Source organism: Halichoeres trimaculatus, unplaced genomic scaffold (genome assembly GCF_033239565.1).
Source record: "Halichoeres trimaculatus isolate MK-OKI-2021-1 unplaced genomic scaffold, fHalTri1.1 fHalTri1_scaffold_15, whole genome shotgun sequence".
Taxonomy (NCBI): domain Eukaryota; kingdom Metazoa; phylum Chordata; class Actinopteri; order Labriformes; family Labridae; genus Halichoeres; species Halichoeres trimaculatus.
This window is the reverse complement of record NW_027437193.1, coordinates 29,520,829-29,545,823: the sequence shown is the minus strand read 5'-3', so window position 1 is coordinate 29,545,823 and position 24,995 is coordinate 29,520,829. Positions and strand designations below refer to the sequence as shown.

Here is a 24,995-nt window from a genome sequence, read left to right as displayed (position 1 = left end):
TTATTTTTCATGAAATACTATTAAATATAATATGGTTGGAATGCATAACCATAAACTAAATGTCAGTTTAGAATTTATTGCTGAAACCTATCATTATCCTTTATCTGCAATTACCAAGTACTTATGCAGCCCATCATACAAGCTGTTGGCATGAAAGAAATGTCTTTTAATAAAACTTTCAAACACATTTGTTTTTTATTAATTTTTCTTCCAGGAGACTTTAATCAGACAGGGCCTGACACTTAAGCTTGACTGCTCATTAAAATAAAGTTTGAAAACAGGATCAAAATCACAGATATCAATGTCGGAACACTCACTGATCAGTGTCCGTAATATTTTAACCGAATGAGTCTTAAAAGTGTTTGAAACTCTTTACTTACTTTTTTTGTTGAAAGAGACTGACATGAAACTTTAGGATGGTTGTAAATCACTCATTATTTTTATTATGTAGCTTCACGTTTCCACTCAGCTAATGTGTAGGCCAGCAGCTTAAACTAATTTTTTTTTTTTTTTTTTTTTTTTTTTTTTTAACAAAATTGTTTATTTCACAAAAAACTGGATTTTGTGCTCAAGTTTTGCTGGTGATAAGCCCATTTTACAAATTTGCAATTTAAATAAAGATAGTAACTAAGAAAGAAAATCTCAAAGTCTATCAAATTATGTTTTCATTTTCTAAACAACTTATAATCACAATAATGTACGTTTTTTTGTGATGTCACAATTCTTGCTGAGGAAGTGTCGCTGAGGTTGAACAGCCACACCGTTAGGTGGCGCTGTGGGTCGATATCGGCTTTGTCCACACGCCCAAGGAAACGGAGGAGTGCACAGATTAAGCTCCCTCTCCCTCTGTCGGTGAGGGAACAGACCCGGAACGGATGGCGATGAAGTGGTCACGGTTTTCGCTCCTCGTTTTGGGGCTGATGTCTCTGTGTTACGCCACGTCTGGTGACAGCAGTGGCGTGAAGAAGATGAAGATGCAGTTTGCTACGGGACCTCTGCTGAAGTTTCAGATTTGGTAAGCAAATACGAAAAAAATCTGGCGAGTCATTGCAAGCTAACAGAACTCCCCGGCTAACAACATCGTAGGCCGAAAATCGATAGAGCTGGTTATCTAGGGTGAAGGCAGGTTAATGTGTGAACTAACAACAGAAGGAGTTATTCATTACCGAAATGACCCACCTGTGGTCAGCATAAACTGTGTAGCATGTTCAAGTTCCTCATTTTTGAATTTTGACAGATTCTTGAATGTTGTAGTGACAGTACGGCTACACTTCCGCTGTCAAAAATGTCAGGTCATGCAAAAACCTGTAATATCAAACATTACAGCTAATTTTCCACGCTTAATTTTGCCATCGTCTTAATATTTTCCAGTCTTTGCAAACATCTTACCTCGTGTCTCCTGCTTGGATTAAGCCTCCTTTGTAATGGCACCGACCGACGGCGGGATTGTTGTTAATCTCATTAAAGAGACCCTTTTATCGGGTGAATTCAGCTCCCTTTGCCTTCTGAATTTCTAAACTGTGTTGAAGTGTAAGTACGTGGTAATTTAGGCTCATTAAACTCGCCTTATATGAAAAACACATTTGGACGTCAAAATATCAAGAGAGGTCACGTGGTGTTGGTTTCCGCAGGAGGATGTTTGACACGAGTAAACAAGAGGATAGCAAAATAATTTGCAACGCAAATCCTTGCTATTTTGTAATGTAAACAAAGGTTATACAAAAGATTACAGAGCACTGCATAATACAACAAACTCCCCAAAGCTGGAAAACCTGCAGTGATTTTGTATTTCACACTACCACGAAAAATTTCACAGAACTGAGACATCTCACAACTTCAGTAGTGTATCAACAATTCCCAGACACATTTGTGCTGTTGTGCCTGTTTTTTTAAAGTCCTGTTTATATTTCAGTTGTTCTCTGTATCCATGTCTAAATGTGCGTTTGTTTACACACAGCATTTCCTGAGGGTACAAGCGGGTGTTTGAGGAGTACACGCAGGCCTTGTACCAGCGGTACCCAGACATCCGCATTGAGGGGGAGAACTTCCTTCCTATACCCCTCTATCGGTAAGAACAAAAGATCATCTGCCTTTTTACAACTGAATCATTCCCAGCTTTAATAAAACAAACCAAATCTGCTTGGACAAGCATTTATTCCACTGAGGAATGGGATTTCTAATATTACTTAAAGGATAAGTTTGGTTTATACAGCTTTTACATTCTTTATGGAATGAAGTAGAACAAAATACTCACCAAGAAGGTTTTCCTGATCCAAGCAGTGCTTCGGGAGATATTTAGATCCAAAATCGTGCAGAGGACGTCCGTATAATGGGATCCATCGGGGCATGGACAGCGCCGCTCCTAAAACTGCATTAATTGTCCAAAAACTCATGTTTTTCACCAATATTCTATCATGGTCCGCTCCGGGTTAGTCCTCTGCTGCAGTCTGTGTCACTCCAAACAGCGCTGTGTGGCTGTACTGACCTCTGAACTGACAAAGACTTTGTTTACGTTTGCCCCTAAAAGAAAGGAGGAAGTGGAGTCAGCTCTCCAGAGAGTACTGCGCATGCGCTGAGGGGCAAACGTAAACAAAGTCTTTGTCAGTTCAGAGGTCAGTTCAGCCACACAGCGCTGTCTGGAGTGACACAGACTGCAGCAGAGGACTAACCCGGAGCGGACCATGATGAAATATTGGTGAAAAACATGAGTTTTTGGACAATTAATGCAGTTTTAGGAGCGGCGCTGTCTATGCCCCGATGGATCCCATTATACGGACGTCTGCTGCATGATTTTGGATCTAAATATCTCCTGAAGCACTGCTTGGATCCGGAAAACCTTCTGGGTGAGTATTTTGTTCTACTTCATTCTATAAACAATGTAAAAGCTGTATTAGCCGAACTTATCCTTTAAATTTCTGGGTGTAGTAGTTTGGATAGAATAAGAGATATAGATGAAAAGAAACTCAGACCTCAGACTTAAGATGTGACAAGTTACTTTAAACTACGTAGAAGTAATTATTAGTTAAGTTAATGTGCTTTCCATCTCTCCATTTCAGATGCTTCATAAAAATGGAAAACATGTAAACTTCTGTGACCTTAGGCCAGTGGATTGAGTGATAAGTTTGAGGGCCAAGGATTGGATTTTAGCTTAGGCAGCTCTGTTTAAAGATTGTTGCTTTTTAACATTTGGCGTGATGAACCAGCTGAGCTGAACTGGTGACTCATTAAGCTCAGTGGCTTGGCTTGATTTTTTTTTTTTTTTTTTGCAAAGGGTTAGCCAAACTTGATATTTAACAACCTTAGCGTTAAAGTTCATCAGCTTTTTTTGTTTTTGCTTTGTTTTTTAGAAACATACATACTCAGCATTAAAGCTCTCACTGCTCACTTTGACTTACAGTGCTCTGAGCACAGTTATATTTGTAATTGGCTAAAATACATGAACTAGCTCACTTTGAGTGTTTCTCATCCTGCACTGCTCAGGCATTTAGTGTGAAATTCAAAATAACTGATCAAACCACTGCCCTGGAAGACTTTACGTCTTTGTTCTGAGGGAAGTTTTTTTTTGCATGATTTAAAGCTTAACTACTTCAGTAGTACTTGAATGAATATAATATTCATTTCAGCTTTTAAAGAAGAAATAACAAATAACTCTCTCAAAACTGAGCCTGGAAAGTTAACAATTGGCACAATGAGGAAGCTGTTCATCAAAGACATAGCATTTCAACTTAATTAAGTTTGATTTTGTTTGATATGATTGTTGCATAATGGTTTTATCATAAGTGACAATGTTTGATTGGAGGTAAAGCCACAGTATTAAACACTCACTAGTACCCTCTGGTCCTTGGGAGTTCATCTCTTCTTGAAAACACTAGATTTCCTTTATTAGAGGAAAGTGATCATAATAAACTGAATGTATCTTCTGTTAAGCCAGCAAAGCGTGCTTGTCTGGATCAGTTTATCTTGAAGCTTAGGCTTTTGGTCTCTGACAGGTTCTGGATTAACCGGTTACAGCTACAGATCAAAGATAGTGAGAGCAATGCATGTTGATGAGTGTGATATGATGGAAGATGTGATCAAAGTTGAGTATTTTGCAGAATGAATTTCTCTCCCCAAGTGTTTTTACAGTTCTTACCAATAGTTTGTACAAGGAAAAGTTTAGTTTGAATATTTTGAGGACATCTACTATTACTGCACCCTGTATCACTAAGACTAACACCACATGTGAGATTTTAATGGAATTATCGTAGATAAAAGGGTAAAAAGATTCAGTGAATATCTTTCATTGTCACTTCAAATTATTTCAATTTTAATTTTTTTTTTTTTTTTTTTTTTACTTTGTCAGGACTATGATTGCTTGAATTCAGTCTTATATCTTGTTTATCTCTGCAGACACATCGCTTCCTTCCTGTCCATGTTCAAGCTGCTGGTGATTGGGCTGATTATTGTTGGCAGAGACCCTTTCGCCCTCCTTGGTATGCAAGCCCCGGGCATCTGGGAGTGGGGTCAGGGAAACAAGGTAAGGTTCACAACAACCATGTGATCATTAAAACTGACCACATGGGAGATTTTACACTGGATTATTCCCAAGGGTGGAGTCAGTGCATTGACTTTATTATCACAAATGATCCGCATAAACATGCACCAAGGTCAAAAATGAAGCAAAACAGGCTTTGTTTTGGCTGTTTCTAACCCAGTATTACCTCCGCCAAGCACAATTCAGACCCATGGGATATCATTAGCTGTTAATTGAGGGTGTACAGCCTGTGTTGCTAAGTATTGTTTTGCTTGGATGTGTAATTCCCTGGGTTACAGAGGCTCAGGGTGAGACTGGCCAGTTACTGCAAACATCAGAAATCTGCAAAACAAATATATGGGATCACATCTTAACAGAAAGTGGTTTATTAATAAGCTTTTGGCTCTGACATGTCTTTCCAGTAAGCCAAGGTGTGAAGGGTTTCTTTTCCTCGTGAATTTGGAGCTGTTCCTGTGACAGTTTTAGAATTCAGATGGCTTCCGAAAGAAAAGTATAGTTTTGAGTCTGAAGTTTTTTGTCCTCACATTTTTAGATACATTTGTTAAAATCAAGGTTAATCAGTTAATGACTCTTTGATGTCTATATGTCTGTGACTTTTTGAACGTGTCCAATAATTACAGCAGCAGGGATATGTTTTTTTTTTCCGGCTAAAATTCCACTAAAGAAAAATGTTTTAACCTCCCATTCTTTGTGTTCCTTTTAGATTTATGCTTGCATGATGGTGTTCTTCCTCAGCAATATGCTCGAAAACCAACTAATGTCTACAGGAGCGTTTGAAATCACATTAAATGGTAAGTCTGTATTTTTCCCTGTGTGTTATTTACCAATCAAAGTGAATCTGTCCTGTTTAAGGTTCAGTATCAGCCGAGTTTTATTTTGCAAACACTGAAAACTACAGTTACCACACTTTGATGAACTTTGTTGTGATGTCTCATCACAGCGGCAATGACTTGGGCTGTTTTCAGATTAGGGCTGCAACTAACGATTATTTTTAAAGTCGACTTATCTATTGGTTATTTTTTCGATTGGTCGACTAATCACAATTATTTTGTGTTTCAACTTAATTTGGCCTTTAGAATGTGCAGACCTTTAAAATTTAACCTGTGTGTTGGATTTTCATGGCATTTACTCAGAGTTAGGTTCTCACCTCTGATTGGTTAGCCCTGTGTCATGCTTGTTTGTCTTTATTTCATTCATGATGACATAAAAATATAAGTACAAAACAAAATAAAACAAAAACAAAATAAATCTCAAAATTAATGTTGCATGTCATAAGAAAATTAAGCTGTTGTTTGCTTATTAGTGACTCTTTCCCAGCTCTTCATAACAACACGTTAAGTTTTGTTTCTCTACACGGGCTTCTTCCACTTAGCTCATGCGCACTCCGCCCCTCCTCCTCCCTGCTGAGTGTTACCGGTGCAGTGTGAGCTTGAGCGTGAGAGCTCCATCCGATAAATATCATCTCTTTAAAGAAGTTAGGGGAGTTTTGACACTAGTTTGTCACTTCTGAAAAGCTGGCGGAGAGTGAAGGAGACTCTCTAAATCACGTTAACAGACATGTCAGGCCGTCCAAACTTGAGATGCAGAGCCTCTGTCAGCGCGCATCGCCGTCGGGGCGCAGAGATTTTCCCTCATTAATATTCCTCATGTATGAACTTGGTGATCTTTTCCCATTAAAAGTATCTGTTAACATGGCGCCTAATGCAGTGGACTTAAGTTACAGATGAGCATTTACCCCCTGATATTTGATTTCACTATATAACAACAACAATAAAAACAATAACATGACGTGTGGACTATTAAAAATTATGTAGATTAATTTTTTATGGCCGATGAATCGATAATGTCGACTGATCATTGCAGCCCTATTTCAGATGCCATCAGTCTCTGTATCATAAAACATGGAAGCAGTGCTTTGGGAATGGAACAGTCAGTGAATCTCACTCCTCATGTGTTGCCTCTCTGTAGATGTGCCCGTGTGGTCAAAACTGGAATCAGGACACCTGCCCTCCATGCAGCAGCTTGTGCAAATTCTGGACAACGAGATGAAGATGAACGTTCACATGAACACAAGACCACACCACTCCTAACCCGACTCCCACATCCTGGCTGGAGCTGAAAGCCCCTCCATGTGAGTTCACAAGTTTTCACTGCAATTATAAGAACAGAGATAATTTTTCTTTTACTTGTCTTTGAACTTTTCTTTTTTCTCAAGTTTAATGATGTTTTTTTGCTCTTTTCAAGGTTTGAGGTGGGTTTCTCTCTGGGCTGTGATGTGATGTTTATGAAGGTCTGCGCTGAAGGCAGGAGGACTGCTAGCACAGACTGGATGCCCCCATCACACTTCACCGTGCCCCTCAGAGACAACCCGCCCCTGACGCCAGAGTGGGATCCATGGCAACGATGCCGGCCATGCTGTCATTTTCTTCCACTATTCATACTACTGCAGAAATCACTCGGGTGACATAAGTGGTCCTGAATGGAGAGATTTAACAGTGATTCTTATAGTCTTTAACTTGTTGCGTATAATTAAGCTATTTGAATAAAAGAAAAGACCTGTCATTTATAACTAAGCCATATGTAGGATTTAAGTTCATTGTTCTAATAGTAGCTTAGCTGTGTAGAAAATGCAACACCTAAAATCTGTCGTCACTGTTGTGAAAATAACATTGGGAAATTATGTCTTGGTATGATTTCTGAATAATTTTTATATTTACATAACTTGGAGAAAGCAAAGAAGATTAATAAAACATGTAACTATTTAAATGTGAAGCGATGTGTGTTTTTGAGGTTTTGAATTTGTGATGCATCAGTTTAAGGGCAAAAGGAAAAAATGTACTAAAAGAAGAGATGGTGGATTTGATTAGATTGTGTGGTCTATCAAGGTGTTGGCGAGGTGAGGCAAAAAGAAACCTGAAGGCAAGCCTCAGACCGCAGTCAAGTTATCTGCAAAGGTGGTTAAGAAAAAGCTATGTTTTAGTCACATTTAGCCTGCGGTGAAAGGTCGTTTTAAGGATTTTTTCTTTTTTACTCCATTGTGCAGTTATAAATACATTTAACTTAAGTGACTCTTGTGATTTGACAAAAAAAAAACAGTGTGAGCCACCTGAGCACAGCAGGAACCCACTCTGATTTCCATCTGCTGGTCTCCTACAAGGAAAGAGACAAAGACTTTCTCTGGTCCCTTTTTGAACCCCGACTGCTTTGTTTAGGAACAGGAACACGGGCTTCAGGGGGGCGGAAATAAGGCTCAGACTGCCCCAGCTCCACCCACCAACCATGGCCCCCTTTTCATCCAAACACAGACCGCTTTGTCTGTTTAAGGTCAACATGAACACACACATCTCAGTTATTTCATTCCAGACGAGTACCATAGAAAATGGTCAGTATCATGACATCTGTGAAACATTTTATGATTCAAAAATAACATTTTAAAGACTTTGCTTTGCACCGCCCTCTCGTTGAAGCAGAACAAAACATGTCATTGGTTGACGCAGGAAACTGCTGTCATCATAAACAACACAGACTCTTCCATTTTGTTCTACAATAATCAGAGCCAAGGCGCCTGAGGAATAACTGTTATCACAACGATAGGGAGCAGGACATCCTTTTTTTTTTTTTTTTTTTAAACATAATTTAACTCACTTGTTATTCCTCCTCAAGCTCTGATTTCACACAATTCCCTCAAGTGCTTCAGCGTTAGTTTCAACATTACACCTCAAACATTGAACCTGTGAATCTATCCCCATGAGTAAACAGGGTTTAGAGCCATTAGTAGATAGAAAACATGAGCAGCACCATCAGGGGGCACACTGAGAGATTTCAAGTCATTTCTGTAGAGCTTTTGTGGAGCTGTTGCCCCATCCTGTGAACAAAGAGAATTGAAGAAAATCAACATTTTTCACAGAGTAGTTCTTCAACAGTTTTTACACAATTCCCATATTAATTCATTAAAACCAATTCAAAATTTTTGTCAAATGATCCTTTTATTCCACCCAAGTTTCCCATTTTGGGCAAAGTAACTATGGGACAAAATTGTTGTACTTAGTGTGGTTGCCTGTAAATGTAAAGACTCAGATATGTTTTGACTATTCAAACTCACTTACTGTCCTGTATCCTTTTTCTGGGTCTAAGGAGAGCTGATATCTGATGACTCCTGTTGATGAGGGAACAAAACCGCAAAAGATAATGTATTAGTCTTACAAAGCTGCTTAAAGAAAAAAAGGAAATATATTTTTAAAAGGCAATTGTGCAAAAGTGTGTTTCAACATGGGGTTTTTCCTCAAGCTGGTAGATTTTAGAATCCTAAATTTCTGCTTTTGATTGATGTCTAAAAAAGCATGCTTTCTCCTTGACTTTACCTTATCTTTATAACTTTCAGTGGAAAACAAGTGCATAGTTACAATGGCAATTTATACCTGCTTCTTAAATCCATGGTGAACTTATTACGATCATCCATCTCCCTGCCTTTTAGGGAAAGCTCATCCCTCTCTACAGATGACTTTTTATCTTTCACCAACATGCCACCAATCCTCAGGTGACACATCTTCTCAGTCTAAGTCCTGAGTCCCTCCAGTGTCTCACATAGATGCAGCTGGTGTTCGCAGCAGAAAGGTGGGACTATCCATAACAAACACACAAGAGCAAACAGAAGTGAGATGTGCATCAAGCATCTCAGTGTGATTTGATTTTGTAAACCCACTTCCTAAGTCACCTCAGGCCCCTATGCCCATCTCAGGTCCAATGAAGATCTGACATTCTTTCCACAATACATACACTTCACTGGGTATAACATCAGCAGCTGAGACTGGACTACAGTAGGTTAACCAATAAGAAACAGAAAGCCATGTTTCTGCTGAAGAAAGTATGAAACATGACTTAGTATCATGGAATGGTTAAGTTCATCTTCCAATCAGAAAAAAAATGTGAATGTATCTTACTTGAAATGTGAAAATTAGTCAGATACAATCCTTCACTGCTTAAGTAACTTAAGTATAGAGAGTATGCAAATACAGATAATATGTAGATAAGGAAAGCTTTAGAAAATAGTTTCAGTCATAGATTTTCTGAAATGCTGAGTTTTAGATAGCTGTACTGGCTGGATTAGTCTAAATACAATAAAAATAAATGATAACAAAAAATAAATTGAATAAAATTCTGAAGCCCCGCCAAAAAACAACAACAACAAAAAAAAAAACAGTGTGAACCAGGAAACCCTGTCCATCAAAGTGAATTTTAGCAGTTTCTACAAACAGCCACATGATGGGGCTATCAGTACAGGGGCCTGTACAGAGTACTAAGAGGACAGACAGGTTTCCTTCCCTTCAAATTATTCACATTTATCATGATTAAAAATTACTTTGTCTTATTTTAACTTAATGCTACAGAATGATGACTGTAGTCATACTTGCAGCAGAAAATGTCATGGTTTACAGGGTGGAAGTAAGTGAATGGACTCTTTGAGTTGCTATTTTTTTATATTGCATCAGTCACTAAATAAATAAATAAATAAATAAATAAATAGATAAATGAAAAAAATAAAATAAATAAATAAATAAAAAGAAAGTCGTTTAACAGTGTGATTGGCAGCTAATTGGCTGACAGCTATCATCAGGTGACCCATCAGTGGATGTGAAGAACATGAATGCTTTTCACAGGGGTCGATAACTGATCTGAAAAACACAGATTTATACAGCTGACATCTCTTTCCAACATAGCCCGGTAAAATGTGAACTACAACCAGAGACTTATCAGTAGATAAGTTAACTGAGCTGACCTCGTGCAACGCTCACACTACCCAGGTGGAAACGATGATGACTGATCGAGGAACGATTAGGCCAGCTCGCGCTGCTTTCTGATTGGCTGATACAGCGTGTCGTTTCAAGTCAAATAGCCAGAGTAAAGGACAGGCTGTCAGTTCTCATCATGTCCAGGAGTCCCGACAGAATGAAACGAAAAGGGAAGCGTGCCTTTGCGTACTTTGCTGCAGTTGTGATTGTATCGTGTTATTTGGCGCCAACGATAGACTGTCTGAGGTTAAAGAAGACGGAAAGAAGAGAAGGACGAAAAGAACTCGATGCAGCCCAAACGACAGCCTTTCACGAGGGAAGAATACTTTTTGGAAGAACTTTTGAGAAAGGACCCGGCCTCGAGTCTCAGGATATCGATGGAACCAAGAAATCTAACGACTCCTCTGAGGATGACTCCTCTTATCAAGCAGATGCAGGTAAGACCTTCGAAGTTTCACCTGATGAATCTGTCAAGCGACTGTTTTGATTTAAGGTACATTAAACACAAATTATTTTCCCTGTGTTCGATGGTTCTCTTTTAGTGTGGTCAATGGTGCCTGTGCAGGATATCAGCAGTAGGGAGGCATCGTGGAAGCGGATGACCCCTTCCCTGCAGTGCGGTGGGGACCGGCTGAAGTTTAGAGCAGTGGGACCAGGTGTCACACACTTCAAAATTGAACAAGGTAACTTTATTTCCTCTACTTTACTACTCACACTAGGTATTTCTAAAAAAAAAATAATAATAATAATAAGAGAGAGAGAGAAAACAGTCCAGTGTGTTGCTTTTTAAAATATTTGTACTCATTGAAAATTTGTCTGCACAGGGGATGCACCTCCAATGCCTCTTTCCCAGGTCCCTCCTTCCTGTGGCTACTCTATGCAGAGGAACCCTTTTGCACTTGTCATGCAGGTCCCCTATGATGGCTGCAACATGGTTCAAGATGTAAGTTTTCCTCAACTATCATGACGCAATGTAATGTAAGGGTTGGTTATGTATGAAAGGAGTGCTTGTAAAATTTTAATTGCCCAAGTTTTGAGGCACTTCACAAATGAAACTAAAACTTAATTTTCTAAATTTATTATTGCCGCTGGTCAAGTAGTAGAACTTGGACCTTGATTTAATTAGTTCTGAAGATTTTTAGATTAATCAAATCTACCACTTAAATTTTGGCCCAACTGTAACCCTCTAATTTCTTTCCTCTCCCCAGGGTGGCAATTACATGCTCCCAATGCGTTGGCAGGGTGTTCCAGTTTCACTCGTGTGTCCAAAACCTCAGCTGCCTTCTGCACCCCAGATGCTGGTTTATCCTCAATTATACCCTCAAATGCCTGTCCAGCAACACTACAGCAAGATTCCAGATATGTCACATCAGTCCGCTTACTATCCACAATATCCGCAGCAGCAGCAGTACCCATCCTATCAGCAGCAGCAGCAGCAGTACCCATCCTATCCTCAGCACCACCAGCAGCAGCAGTACCCATCCTATCCTCAGCACCAGCAGCAGCAGCAGTATCCATCCTATCCTCAGCAGCAGCAGCAGTACCCGTCCTATCCTAAACAACACCAGCAGTACCCATCCTATCCTCAGCAGCAGCAGCAGTTTCCACACTTCCCAGAACCTTCGAAGGCACAAACACCAGGCCACCCGGTATATCCTTTCTACCCTTATTACTACCCTTCCTTTCAGTGGCCTCAAAAAGGTCAACAAACCACCACCACACCAACTACTACTCATCCCACAACTACTCATTCTACAACTACCACACCCACCACCACCACGACCACAACCGCTGCCACCAGCACCACGACAACGCCACCACCGACGACGACTACTCAAACCACCACCAAATCTACTACTGTACCTCAGCTACCATACTATCCATACTTTCCTCCCTATCCTCCCTATCCTATGTTTCCACCTTTTGTCCCTCCCTACCCTCAACCTCCAACGACAAAACCTACAACCACAACTACGACTACCAAAGCTCCTGTAACAGCCTCTCTCCCACCACCACCACCACCACCCCCAGTCTTTCCCCCACACTTCCATCCCCATGTCCATAACCTTCCCTTCCCAATTCCACCTAATTATCCTCCCCCACCACCACCACCACCGTACCTTCCAATGTTCCGTCCTTGATGTGCTAATAAAACTTTTGAAAGAAAAAAGCAAGTTTGTCTGTTTGTGAATGATCCTGGATATTTCTACAAAGGTTTTTCTCTTTAGACTTTCAAGTACTATTTGTGTGGTTAAAGCTAATTACTGAATGGTCAAAATCCTGTCTCACTATGTACATGCTTACCCTGAAGAGTGTAAGAGGTGGCCTTAATGCCTCATCTTTGGGTATTGAGCCAGGTGGCTTTAAATTTTACTCAAAAGGCCTATAGTTTGCCTTCTACTGGCTAATGTTCTGGAGTCAAGTCACTTACTGTGGGTCTGAATGATTATATTTGCTTGAAGGGATGAAGTTTCAATTTGGATCCTTTAATTTTTGGACCTAAAGTTTTGACTCTGAATACCATTTAGTCGTTCAGTGAATATTTGGAAGTGTCCACATGATGGCACTGTGGCTCACAGATTTCCTGGGGCAAGGCATAATGTGAAACTAGCCCACTTTTATAGTATCAGTAGTTTCAACGGACTCAAACAAAATGGGCTTTACAGTCTGGCAATTTATTTAAGGATGTAAACTTTGGATTTTTTTTTTGTTTCCATCCAGAAATGGGGACTATACATTCTTGGAAAAACATTTCACTTTTAATAACCTGCTGTACATTTGACTTAAGGCTTTACAATCTGAGCAACTCGCAGCACCTCTGTATTTTTGTCATCTTTCTGTCAATTTATCCTCAAACAAGAACAAAGATGTTCTTTTTCTTACAAGTGTTGCCAGAGTATTGACCCTCTTATGTTCAAACCAAGGGGCATCACCAGGTTTAGAAAAATGAAGCCCAATGCAGAGGTGCTAAAAGTTGTTGTTCATTGAGAATCCGCATTAGGCTGGCTGTAGAAAGTCTGGTAACTAGGTACACACCAAGCCAAAAAAAGACTTTCAGTATCAACATTTTTTTTTCAGCCCAGCTCAAAAACCAGCTTGGGTCTGAAATGCTAATTCTACTATCAACACGTGCTGTTAAGGGGTGAATTTTTTTCTCACTTTAATTACAAGTTTGTCTGATTAAAGGCACAGCTCAGCTCAAGTGATTGATGGGCATCATATTGTCACCAAGGTTGTAATAGTTAACTAAAACGAAACTAAAAAGGAAAACTAAAATTTAAAATACATTGCAGTTAACTCAAACTAATTAAAACTAGAAAAGAAAACAAAAACAATAAGTAAACTAAAACTGTATCTTGTGTTCACAGAACTAACTGAAACTAACTAAAATGATAGACAAAATTCCCTTAGTTATAGTTTTTGACAATATTAATAGCCTTTAGGATGTAAATTAATCCAACACATTTTTCCAACCAATTTTAGACAGTTATAGGCAGTTGTCAGTGCCGCACAGCACCATCATAGCAGCGTATAGGGACAAGCTTGTTTACTGCACTGACTGGCTGTGCACTGTGCTGTGACAAAACGTAGTGGAGCAATGAATCAGAGCATCTGTAATAGTTTAATTGTTACAGAGCGCAAGTTTTTCTTTATTGAAGCTCATATTATATTGTTTTTTATAATTTATGTTAATATTATTTTTATGTAATTTATGTCAACATTATTTTATATAATTTATGCTTATATTTTTTATATTAAATTTATATTATTTTCATGTGTTTAAGGCAGCAGCCAACATTTCGGTATCGGCATTGACTGAGCAGTGAGCACTATGTTGAACTTGAAAATAGACAGTGTGACAAAATATTTACTCTGACCTTTTTGAATCCTGCACCTGGTTAATAAGGTATGAAAAAACTAAAACTAAAACTAAACTAAAACTAAGCCTTGTTGCAAAAATCAAAACTAAATAAAAACTAGAATGCCCGCTCTAAAACTAATTAAAACTAAACTGTAATGGAAAATAAAATGTCAAAACTAACTAAAACTAAACTATAATGACAAATCAAAAACTATTATAACCTTGATTGTCACCATATTAAACTTGACCAAATACAGGGCATATGATATTTATTAATCATTTCCATCAAAGAGGCCCTCACAGTCGATGACTGTTGACATGCATAGAACATTGTGTGTCAATCATGTAACATTAAAGAATAAAGTGTCTTAGGCCAATTTTTCTAACATTCTAGTGTGACTTTGGCGACTTTAAACCCGGCTTTAACTTCCCTTTCATTCCATAGTGCAAACTCAAAACTGAAATTAACTTGAGTTAAATCAAACAAATGTCAGGTAAGTCACATTGGTCAGGAGGCAATCTCTTTCCTCACTTTTCCAGGTCTTCTTTGCTGTTTTTTTTTTTTCAATTGAACTTAACCCATTTCCAACATCCAGTTTTGACTGCTTTTTGAAACCTGAATTTTTACAGTCCTTTAATTCCATAAAGCAAACTCAAAACATAAATAACTCCAACCTAAACTGAACAAATGTCAGGTCAATCATATGCTGGGTAGACATACCAATACATCTCCTACCACAAAGCAAAAACATTTCTTTAAATTTCAAACTCTGAAGGGTATTATTGCCTTGTGCTCCTTTATGTTTGGTTACAGAAATAAGTGGGCTAGCCAGGAATAGCTAACTAGCTAGATCTGTAGTTAAACTATAACTCTATATTTATTCTATAATTAGACTAAATTACCACACAACATTATACCCTAGCCTTTATGATAGTGAACCTAATCACTCACCAGTACAAACTGACTCATGAATCATGTTTACAGCTTCTGATGCACTTAAGTTTCTGTTTCTTTTAGAAGCAGCTGCCATCTTGAAAGCTTGTCAAATTGCCCAAGTCACACATGTTATCCTAGATGATCCAAAATTTTGACTAAGGCTAGAAATAAAATGGCCTTAGTCACCCTCTTGACATAGACCATCGATCTAAGAGCACAATCCTTTTAGCTAAAGATATAAGAGATTTTACCAGAGATGGCCAGCATAAAAAACTCATTTTTCTCAAAAATGATTTAGGCCATTATTTCATGATATCCAATATGGCCCCTGCCAACAATCGGCTTCATTACCCTGCATCAGGAACAGACAGGTAACGTAGCAGATACTACGTCCATGTTTTATACATTCCATGGTTGAAACCATAACCAAGTTTTTTTTTTTTCCTTGGCTGATTTTCAAAACAATCTAAGGTCTCTTTCGTGAGCTTTATGATGAATACGGGGGGAAAAAAAACACTTCACTCACTAGTTTGATTTTTAATTTAGGAAACTTGGCCTTTTTGGAAGAGGAAAAATGACATAAAAACAGAGACCAATCTGAAAAACAATTTATTACTTGTGTTGTACATGTATTTTTGTGTACATTATCAGTTTCTATACATGAACTACTGTTGTTTTATATCCTCACAGCCACCTGATCCCCATGAGTAAAGTTTTGTGCTCTACACTTCTAGCTGTCATTTTTTTGTAAACATGGTAACATGAACAAGCTCCCTCATAAAACAGTTTAATGTGCAATTTATATAGAAAGAGTTAGTGGAGCTTTTGTATCATTTAATTAATTTTAGTATTTGATTAATTCATTTAATTTATTCCCAAAACTTAACAACAAAATAACCTGGAAGTGAAACACAGAGCTGAACCTGACCTGGGTCACCTGATTACACGTGAAAGGCTTTTAATGAGCTCACCTGTGCAGCCGAGGCAACACAGGTGGTAACATTTGACTGGTTGATTACCTGGTGCCAACTGTGCCTTGTATTTAAAGCATTGGGCTCCTGTCTCAGGGTGAAGTGCTCTTCAGCTGCTGTGAGTGCGTTGCGGCAGTATGGCAGGTGAAGGTGGAAGGGGTCGCAGATCATATCGAACCGTGGCAGTCATATTTGTCCTGTGCTCTTTGGCACAGAGTTCAACTTGCTTTAGCCTGCAAGGGCTGGGCAATGACGCAGAACAGGACAAGGTAGGAAGTGAGGCCACAGTGATGGAAGTGAGGACAGGAAGCATTCTCTTCAATGGGAACATGCCTCAATCCAGGTCTGGGTCTGCCTCTGCTACTGCTACAGAAGATGATAAACTGCTGCATACTTACTCAGCTCAACCAGATAGCACAGGTAAGCTTTTTGTTTTCTTTTTCTTACTTTCCTGGATGTCAGGAACAACCAACCTCAAGTAACTGTGATTTCTCATTTGGAGCTTGGACTTCTTTACCTTCTCAGAGTTTTTGGAGCAGCCATCATGGCTGGAGGACAACATGAGCAATGATGCAGCATGGCAGCGCTTGAATCCTTCTCTGCACTGTTCTCAGAACACCATGAGGTTCACAGCCATCGGATCTGGAGCTGATGACTTGCAGCTAGACATGGGTATTTCAACTAAACCAAACTTGCGTAATTTCTCGATATGAAGCAGTTTGTAGTTTCATGGCTTGACTGTCTTCTTTTTCTTTTCTCTCAGGTAATGCCAACCCTCTGCCTTTACAGCAGGTGCCTGATTCCTGTGGCTACTCTGTGCAGCACAATGCACTGGGGCTGGTTTTGGAGGTTTCTTACAATGGCTGCAATGTGGTTGAAGAGGTATGCTTGTAAATCCAAATGCCATTATATGGTTTCAATGACGGCCTAGGAACCATAGCCTGTAAAAAAAAAACATAGACATCTGCTTGCTCATCTCAAAGTGAGGTCTCCTCAAACTGCTCCCCCTGGTGGCTGGCTGCAGTATAGGTTAAAAAATCCAGCTTTCCAGCCATTCCAAATGGGCTGTGGTCAAACTTTAAAGAATAATACACCTCGTAGAAATATTTCTCCCGTCCGATTGTTGTGGTAATTTGAAGATTTCATTTGGCTGCCTTGTATTAAAGACCTCTGTCTTTCTGAAAAGTTTCATTTCATTAGTTCTATGAGGTTAAAAACAAGGTTTTACTTAACATTTAACCATGATTGACAGCTGCCGTTCTTGTGCATTTTTTTCAGGGATTGATAAATATGTCGGGAGGTGGAGTCAAGAAGTGATTAGACTTTTGAAAGAAAAGAGATTTTTTTTTTTTCCCCACATCTCCACTGCGCAGACTTTGGCTGCAAACTGCTACAATGGCTGCACCTGTGACAGGGGAATTTTGGCTTCGAAACCGTACAATGACAAATGGCGGAGCCACGCTGTCCACTCTATATACAGTCAATGCTAGGAACAGTACAACAGAGCATAATCTGTTTTAAGTAAAATGGCATTTCTTACCAGCAACCCAGATTGACCTAATTACTACTTTATGACCTGACTTTATCAATATAATCATGACCACTCCATTAACTCCACATTCAACAGATGCTGTGCTTCTAACTATGTTTAAGCTTGAATAAGAAGCTTGTGTTTTGTCTTTGTTCCAGGATGGAAATTACACTTTGCCATTGTCTTGGCGAGAGATCCCAGTTGAGCTTATCTGTGCTGTGTCCAGAACTTCTGCTACATCACCAACACGTACAACTACTACCCCAAAGATTCCTGCGATGCCTGAGGAACTCCCATTCAGGCCCCACCCCATGACACGTCGCAAGCGGCAAACAAGCCAGCAGTTTCCCATAAATGACCCACGAAGCCCATATTATCCTTACTGGTATTACTACTATTACTTGAGTACACTCAATGCACCAACCACTGCTACTCCTACCACTACGACCACCACAACCACCAAGCCCCCTGTAACGACCGCTACTACAAAGCCACCTACAGTGAAACCTCCTGTCGTGAATCCGCCTGCATATCCTTACTATCTTTATTATCCCTACCCTTACTACCCCTACTACCCTCTCCCACAATCCCAACCCCAAGTGAACCCTGTAAAACCAGCCACCACCACCACCACCACCACCACTACTACGACGACCAAACCTACAACTCCCAAACCGAACATAAAAGATCCTCAAAAACCAGCACACCCTGTCTACATACCATATCCTTATCCTCCCCAACTCCCGCCACCTGGAAAACCTTTGCCAGAAATCCCTGATAATTCAGAAATCTACTACTATCCCGTTATCCAGCATTTCTACGGAAAACCTCCCGTCACGCCAAACGTGAAGCCAGGTGGCCCGACAGCCCCAACCTCAAAGCCAGAAAAACCTTATCCTACCACCAAGCCCACCCCTCCCACTACAGAGCCAGAAAAACCTGGTCCTACCACCAAGCCTACGCCTCCCACTACAAAGCAGACTACTGCTCCGACAACGCCAACAGTCCAGACAACACCCAGCTCAGGCAAATACCCAGGTCCAATGAGTCCGTTTGTACCATACAATCAGGATCCGTTTCAGCTGTATGTCCAATATAGAGCAAAGAATGGTGGGAAACTCCCATTTGACCCCAAATTCATGCCTCATGCTGCTTTCAAATCTGGAGCTGAGCCTCGGGCACACCTGCATCCAGGTTTTAACTTCTGGCAACCTGGATCCTGGTTTCCTGAGTCAGCTGGCCAAGGCAACCCTCCACTTGATTGGAAGAATCTCCAACCTAAAGAGAATTAACTCATAAGGTAAGGCTTTAATCTAATTTCTATTTGAATTCCAATCTCACCATTTGGTTACTCAATTATTTCTTCTTTCTTTCAGGGTCTTGACTACAAGGATGCTGAACATTCAATAAAGAGTTTTAAATAGACCTTGGTTTTGTGTTTAATTTCTCTTGCAAACAGTCATAACGGTTTGCTCTTGAACTATGAGGTGAATTCAATGAATGTTGAAGGTCCAGTCATGACTTGGGGTGTGTCTCAAAGCCATAAAGTTCTATCCTTCCTTTCTCCACTTGCATCATCCACTTGCATCATTCACTTGCATCTTAGTCCCTCCCACCAGAGATGATTGGAGAGACGGGAGGAAATGAAGTGAGGAGATAGGATGGAGCAGATTAGTTTGTAGAGCAATGGGACATCCTCTCCTCCAGAGTGTCACATGAGGCGACCTGTTTCGTAGATGACTGCATCAACTGACAGTCAGGGCCCTCCTCACACGAGGCCGGTATTATCTTGGCGTTGTCGTCATAACATGTACAGCTGTTTACTCCTCGTATTGTACATAGGCTTGCGCATTTACATCACAATGCAAAACTGTCGTCAGGTTGCCCGTCTGGTTCTGCTCCGAGGCGGATCCCACGTCAGCAAGTGCTCATGCACGCGTAACATGCTGCGTCTCTGCATGAGCACTTGTTGTTGTTGCCGTAGCTGGTGTTGTTCATGCTCTCTGAGAAAATGTTGATATAAAAGTCGAAGCAATATTTGTAGCTGCTGGAACAATATCAGAATCAGTCCGCCTGCTGCCGTTGTTGTGTGTGACAGCGTGGGCTGGGAGGCAGGGAGTGGGAGGGGTGCTATGAGGTCTCCGTCTTCTTCGGACTTATCTGTTTATACCAAATACAGCATGAAGACGAATACGCAGATATCCACCTGCAGACCCGTTTTCAAAAAAGATGCGAGTCATAAACAAATTCCCGTCTGAGTATCAATATCAACGGATCGATAGTTTATTTTACCGGAGTCATACAAATTCGTACTTGTGAAAAGCCCACCCCAGTCAGCTCTAACAGCTGTTTGTGTGTCTGGGCATGTGTGCTGTAATAACTCTAAACGTAAACAGTAACAGAGCTTTGTCTGGTCGTTTGAGCTGTTTAATAAACATGTTACCATGAAGGAGACCTGCTCTGTTTATTCTGTGTGCTGTTTTGAAGCTCACTGATCACTTAACCAGTAAAATGCATCATTTTTAGAATATTAGAACTTTGAAACTTAATACAATCTAGGTTATTGTGTTTCAGAGAGATATTAGATTTCAGTTTTCAGTATTAATCCTCCATTAAATTGATTTGATGATGGTTGTGTTTACTATTAAACTCACAACAAACACTTTATTTCCAGCTTTATGACCCGTTTCTGAATCATCCTCAGTGCTTGTTTTCTTCTCTCTCATTAATCTCTCTGTTTGAGAAGTTTCATGTAGAGAAGTCTGAGCCACTGCAGCGTCCAATCAGAGAGTGATATTCCATACAGGGGTGTGTCAGTGGAAAGACTTCCACAAAGCCAGCTCTTGTGCTTCCTCAAACACAGCTCTTCCGATCAGTCTCCTCAATCCTCTCTCCTCCGAGCACAATTATTGCTTTGGGACAGTCTTCAAAATGGTGACTTAGAAAGTACTTCCAGTGACACAGAGGAGGGAGGAGAGAGGAGGCATTGAATTAACGCATTGAGACGCACCCTTGGCCTGCATAACTTGTGGTTGAAAAGGACATTTTATCCAAAGGGGATGCCCAAAACGTGCCTGTCCAGCATTGTCCCTGTCAAAAACTTATCTTCAAGTGTCTCAGTGACCTTGTTAATTTTTTTTGTGAACACTGTTCTTAAAACTGGAGTGAAGCAAAATATAGGGGTGAAAGTACTTTTTTTTTTTTTCATTTCTGCCCATGTCTATCTCCTACTGCTTCAGGGAAGCTGCAAATGAAAGACTATTTGTAACTGAATGCCAGAAATAGGGGCAACTCTTATTGTTGAGCAGTTGTGTAAACGCTCACAACAAATCCATCTTGACTTGCAGGCCCAAATGTTAATCTGCCTTTTTTATTTTAGAACCAAATTGTTACACCCTATATTTACTGCAACAGATCCTCACTCCTGTACACACGCGCTCAGTGCGCTCACACATCCCCATTCTGTCTGTTCCTATATTTCCACATGGTGCTCTTTCCTCTGGGCACCCAGTGACGATGGACACACACACAAATCTACACACCACTGAATCTGTGCTGCACGTGACAACACAAAGCCGTGTAGGCAAGGATGCATGTCTGTATTTATTCCATTTCATTTACTACGCTTCAGTGTTCGCTGGCAAGAACAGCGGAGCGCTGAGGTTTGGAGTAGGATCTGGTCTGCGGAGGACCAATAAAACCTGAATTCTTTCTTTAGAGGTCGCATTGCCTCTTCTCTTTGTGGGGGGAGCCTTGTCCTTTAACGCAACACTTGGTTAATCTGTACCTTAATTCTAATGCAGGATTTGAATTAAGGCTCCTTAATGCCTTTAAGCAGAGTCTGAAGTCTACAATGAAGGTGAGTCTTGTCTACAGCATGTGCATTTATTGTTTATTATTGTGATTTAGTAAGAACTGTGGTTTGATCTGTGTTCCTTGAGGAGTAAGATGTAAAATCAAAGGCTGAATTATCAAAATATCTTCATAGACAGCAGTATAAATATGAATATTATTGTAAATAAATTTAAAAAGATAGATCTTCAAATGACTTTAGCTAATTCTTATCAACTTTTTTTTACAGAGAATAATAAAGATGAGTTAAATGGACCGAAGCAGCCAGAATTTACACCCTATGAATAACCTCAGTCTGTCTGTGCTGTATTCCCCACCAGGATACTGAGACCTTCCTCCCTGACATTTGCTCACCCCACTCCATGCAGCCTGTCATTATGGAAGACTATGATGTGGACATGGATGAAGAGAAGGAGGGAGATGTGTTCATGAGAGAAGCTAATACAGGACACTGGTGGGAAGACTGTGAGGATGAAGGCACGCGAAGCCAGGGAGGAGGAAGAGGCTTCATGGTGAACAGCCGTAGCTGGGCTGAGGAGCTCAAGGATATCTTTGCCCCACAGGCAGAAGACTGTTACAGTGGAGGGCAAAGCACAGTGTCCAGCATTTCTGTGAGTAATTCTCCTCTTTCTCTCTCTGTTTGTGTCACATAAGAACTGAATCACTCCGTCTGAGCCTATTTGTTCTGACAAATCCCCCTGAAAGCACAGTGAGACGGGACAAGACAGGAAGTACAGTTGTGCTCATAAGTTTACATACCCTGACAGAATTCGTGATTTTTCGGCTATTTTTCAGAGAATATGAATGATAACACAAAACCTTTTCTTTCACTCATGGTTAGTGGTTAGGTGAAGCCATTTATTGTCAAACAACTGTGTTTAATTTTTTCAATGGTAATGATAACAGAAACTATCCAAATAACCCTTATCAGAAGGTTTACATACCCAGGAGATTTCGACCTGATATCATACACACAAATTGAGACAAATGGGTTGAAAGGCTAATAAAAGTAACCATCCCCACCTGTGTGTGTATAAAAAGTCAGCGAGTTTCTGGGCTCCTAACAGACCCTTGCATGTATCATCCAGTGCTCCCCTGACTTTTCTGGATACTTAGTAATGGGGAAAGCAAAAGAATTGTCAAAGGATTGAACTGTATAAAACAGGAATGGGATATAAAAAGATATCCAAGGAATTGAAGATGCCAATCAGCAGTGTTCAAACTGTAATTAAGAAGTGGAAAATGAGGGGCTCTGTTGAAACCAGACCATGGTCAGGTAGACCATCAAAAATTTCTGCCACAACTGCCAAGAAAATTGTTCGGGATGCAAAGAAAAACCCAACTTCAGCTTAAATACAGGAATCTCTGGAAAAAAGTGGTGTGGCTGTTTCAAGATAGAATAGAATAGAACAGAACTTTATTGTCATTGTAACAAGTACAACAAAATTGAAGTCACAGCAGCAATCAAGAAAACAAAAGTGAAAAAAAAGAAAGTAGATGATGACAGCTTGTCCATCATTGTCCAGTTCAGCCAGCCTCCACCTCCAGAGGGTCCAGGACTGAGCTTCTTCAGCAGTCTGTTCAGTCTCTGTCTCCTGGATCCTGTCTGCTCACAGCAGGTGAAGCTCTCCCGATGTGGCGCTGGTGTCTGATGTTATCTCTGTTAGCCATGTCTGTGAATAGCATGATGCTACTCTGGTATTCCCTCTGTTGCTGGGTTAGCACAGCTAGCTCATCCATCTTATTGGAGATAGATCTTACGTTACCAATAACGATGGATGGAAGGACAGGTCCATGTCGTCACTTCTTGGCTCACGCCTGAGAACCAGCACGTTGTCCTCACCTCCTTCTCCTCACCTTGTGGGAAGACATCAGGCCTTACACCAGTTAGCATTGACATGCTACAGGCTGCTAACAGCTGAGTTCACATGTAAACAATGCAGCCATGGTTACATGTAGGATCTCCAGACAAACACAGGAGAAAAAGTAGTAAAAATATCACTGAAGCCACAAAAAGTTTGGTGTCCATGACCAACAAATGAGCGATGCACAATAAGAAGGCACTTGAAGAAAAATGGGTGTGCATGGTCAAGTAGCCCGAAGAAAGCCATTTTTACACAAATGCCACAAAGCATTCTGCTTACAATACGCCACACAGCACAGAGACAAGCCTCAAAAATTCTAGAACAAGGTCATTTGGAGTGATGAGACCAAAATTGAACTTTTTGGCCACAACCATGAACGATATATTTGGAGGGAAGTCACCAGGTCATATGGTGAATGATACGCCATTCCAACTGTGAAACATGGAGGTGGGTCGCTGATGTTTTGGGGATGTGTGAGCTTTAGAGGCACAGGAAACTTGGTCAAAATTGATGGCAAGATGAATGCAGCATGTTATCAGAAAATACTGGAGGAAAATTTGCACTCATCAGCCCGGAAGCTACGCATTGGACATAATTGGACAGTCCAACATGACAATGATCCAAAACACAAGGCCAAGTTGACCTGCCATTGGCTACAGCAGAATAGAGTGAAGGTTCTGGAGTGGCCATCTCAGTGTCCTGACCTCAATATCATTGAGCCATTCTGAAGAGATCTCAAACAAGCAGTTTATGCAAGACAGCCTGAGAACTTACAGGAACTGGAGGCCTTTTTGCCAGGAAGAATGGGCAGCTTTATCATCTGAGAAAATAAATAGCCTCATCCACAACTACCACAAAAGACTTCAAGCAGTCATTGATGTTAAAGGTCCCATATTGTGCTTCTTTTCTGCTGTTTAATATGGATCATTGATGTTTTCATGAAATGGTAGTAACATGTTTTGGTCCAAAAAGGGTCATTTAGTTAGTTTCTGTTGTCATTATGATTTGAAAAGTTTAAACACAGTTTTTTGACAATAAATGGCTTCACTTACCCACTAACAATGAGTGAAGGAAAAGTTTTTGTGTTATCATTCATAATCTCTGAAAAATGGCCAAAAAAATCACAAATTCTGTCAGGGTATGTAAACTTCTGAGCACAACTGTATGCCTATTCCACCACTCTGTCAGAAAAACTGTCGATCTCAAGTCAAAGCTGATGATATCAACATTTCCCCATGTTGTTTTTTATGACATATCACAATTTATGAATTGGCCTCAGAAAGATGGAAAATGCTTGGGATAGTTGGCATCTGATGCTGATGAAGTTTGAGAGATGACCCAAAAATGTTGCTGCACTGTGACACAGCACTGTGGGAACTAAGTGTGCAGCACATTTGTGTGTATTTGCGTTATCATCCGCACGTGCAAGCACGTTTACCCAGAGCTTCCTGGTTTCTCTTCCGGCTCAACACACTTGAATCTGTGAAGTGGAATGGGAGCGTGAGGACATCGCTTTAAGGGCTCAAAACAAACAAACAACACAATGTGAAATTAAAAAAATCACCGCTCTGCTTTGGAACAGCCAGCAGACGCCATGTCAGTGCTGCTCAGGAAAAAATGCTGACATTTACTAGAAGGGCCGATATTGATTGAG

At 40.3% G+C, this 24,995-nt stretch overlaps 3 protein-coding genes across 3 annotated transcripts; all 3 read left to right on the top strand.

Moving 5' to 3' along the window:
• The first annotated feature begins 823 nt into the window (after positions 1-823).
• selenot1a (selenoprotein T, 1a) lies at positions 824-7,300 on the top strand. Its single transcript, XM_074688758.1, has 6 exons — positions 824-1,015; positions 1,958-2,068; positions 4,390-4,516; positions 5,238-5,325; positions 6,503-6,665; positions 6,779-7,300. Exons 1-5 carry the CDS (start codon positions 876-878, stop codon positions 6,622-6,624), a joined length of 588 nt encoding a protein of 195 aa, XP_074544859.1. The 5' UTR covers positions 824-875; the 3' UTR covers positions 6,625-6,665; positions 6,779-7,300.
• A 3,140-nt stretch (positions 7,301-10,440) lies between these two features.
• LOC141803824 (uncharacterized) lies at positions 10,441-12,481 on the top strand. Its single transcript, XM_074687838.1, has 4 exons — positions 10,441-10,760; positions 10,866-11,006; positions 11,148-11,266; positions 11,532-12,481. The coding sequence occupies exons 1-4, from the start codon at positions 10,460-10,462 to the stop codon at positions 12,462-12,464; spliced, it is 1,494 nt and encodes a 497-aa protein (XP_074543939.1). The 5' UTR covers positions 10,441-10,459; the 3' UTR covers positions 12,465-12,481.
• Positions 12,482-16,133: 3,652 nt separating this feature from the next.
• Positions 16,134-19,049, top strand: LOC141803867 (uncharacterized). Its single transcript, XM_074687907.1, has 5 exons — positions 16,134-16,513; positions 16,619-16,765; positions 16,857-16,975; positions 17,783-18,924; positions 19,001-19,049. Exons 1-4 carry the CDS (start codon positions 16,231-16,233, stop codon positions 18,914-18,916), a joined length of 1,683 nt encoding a protein of 560 aa, XP_074544008.1. The 5' UTR covers positions 16,134-16,230; the 3' UTR covers positions 18,917-18,924; positions 19,001-19,049.
• Positions 19,050-24,995: the final 5,946 nt, after the last annotated feature.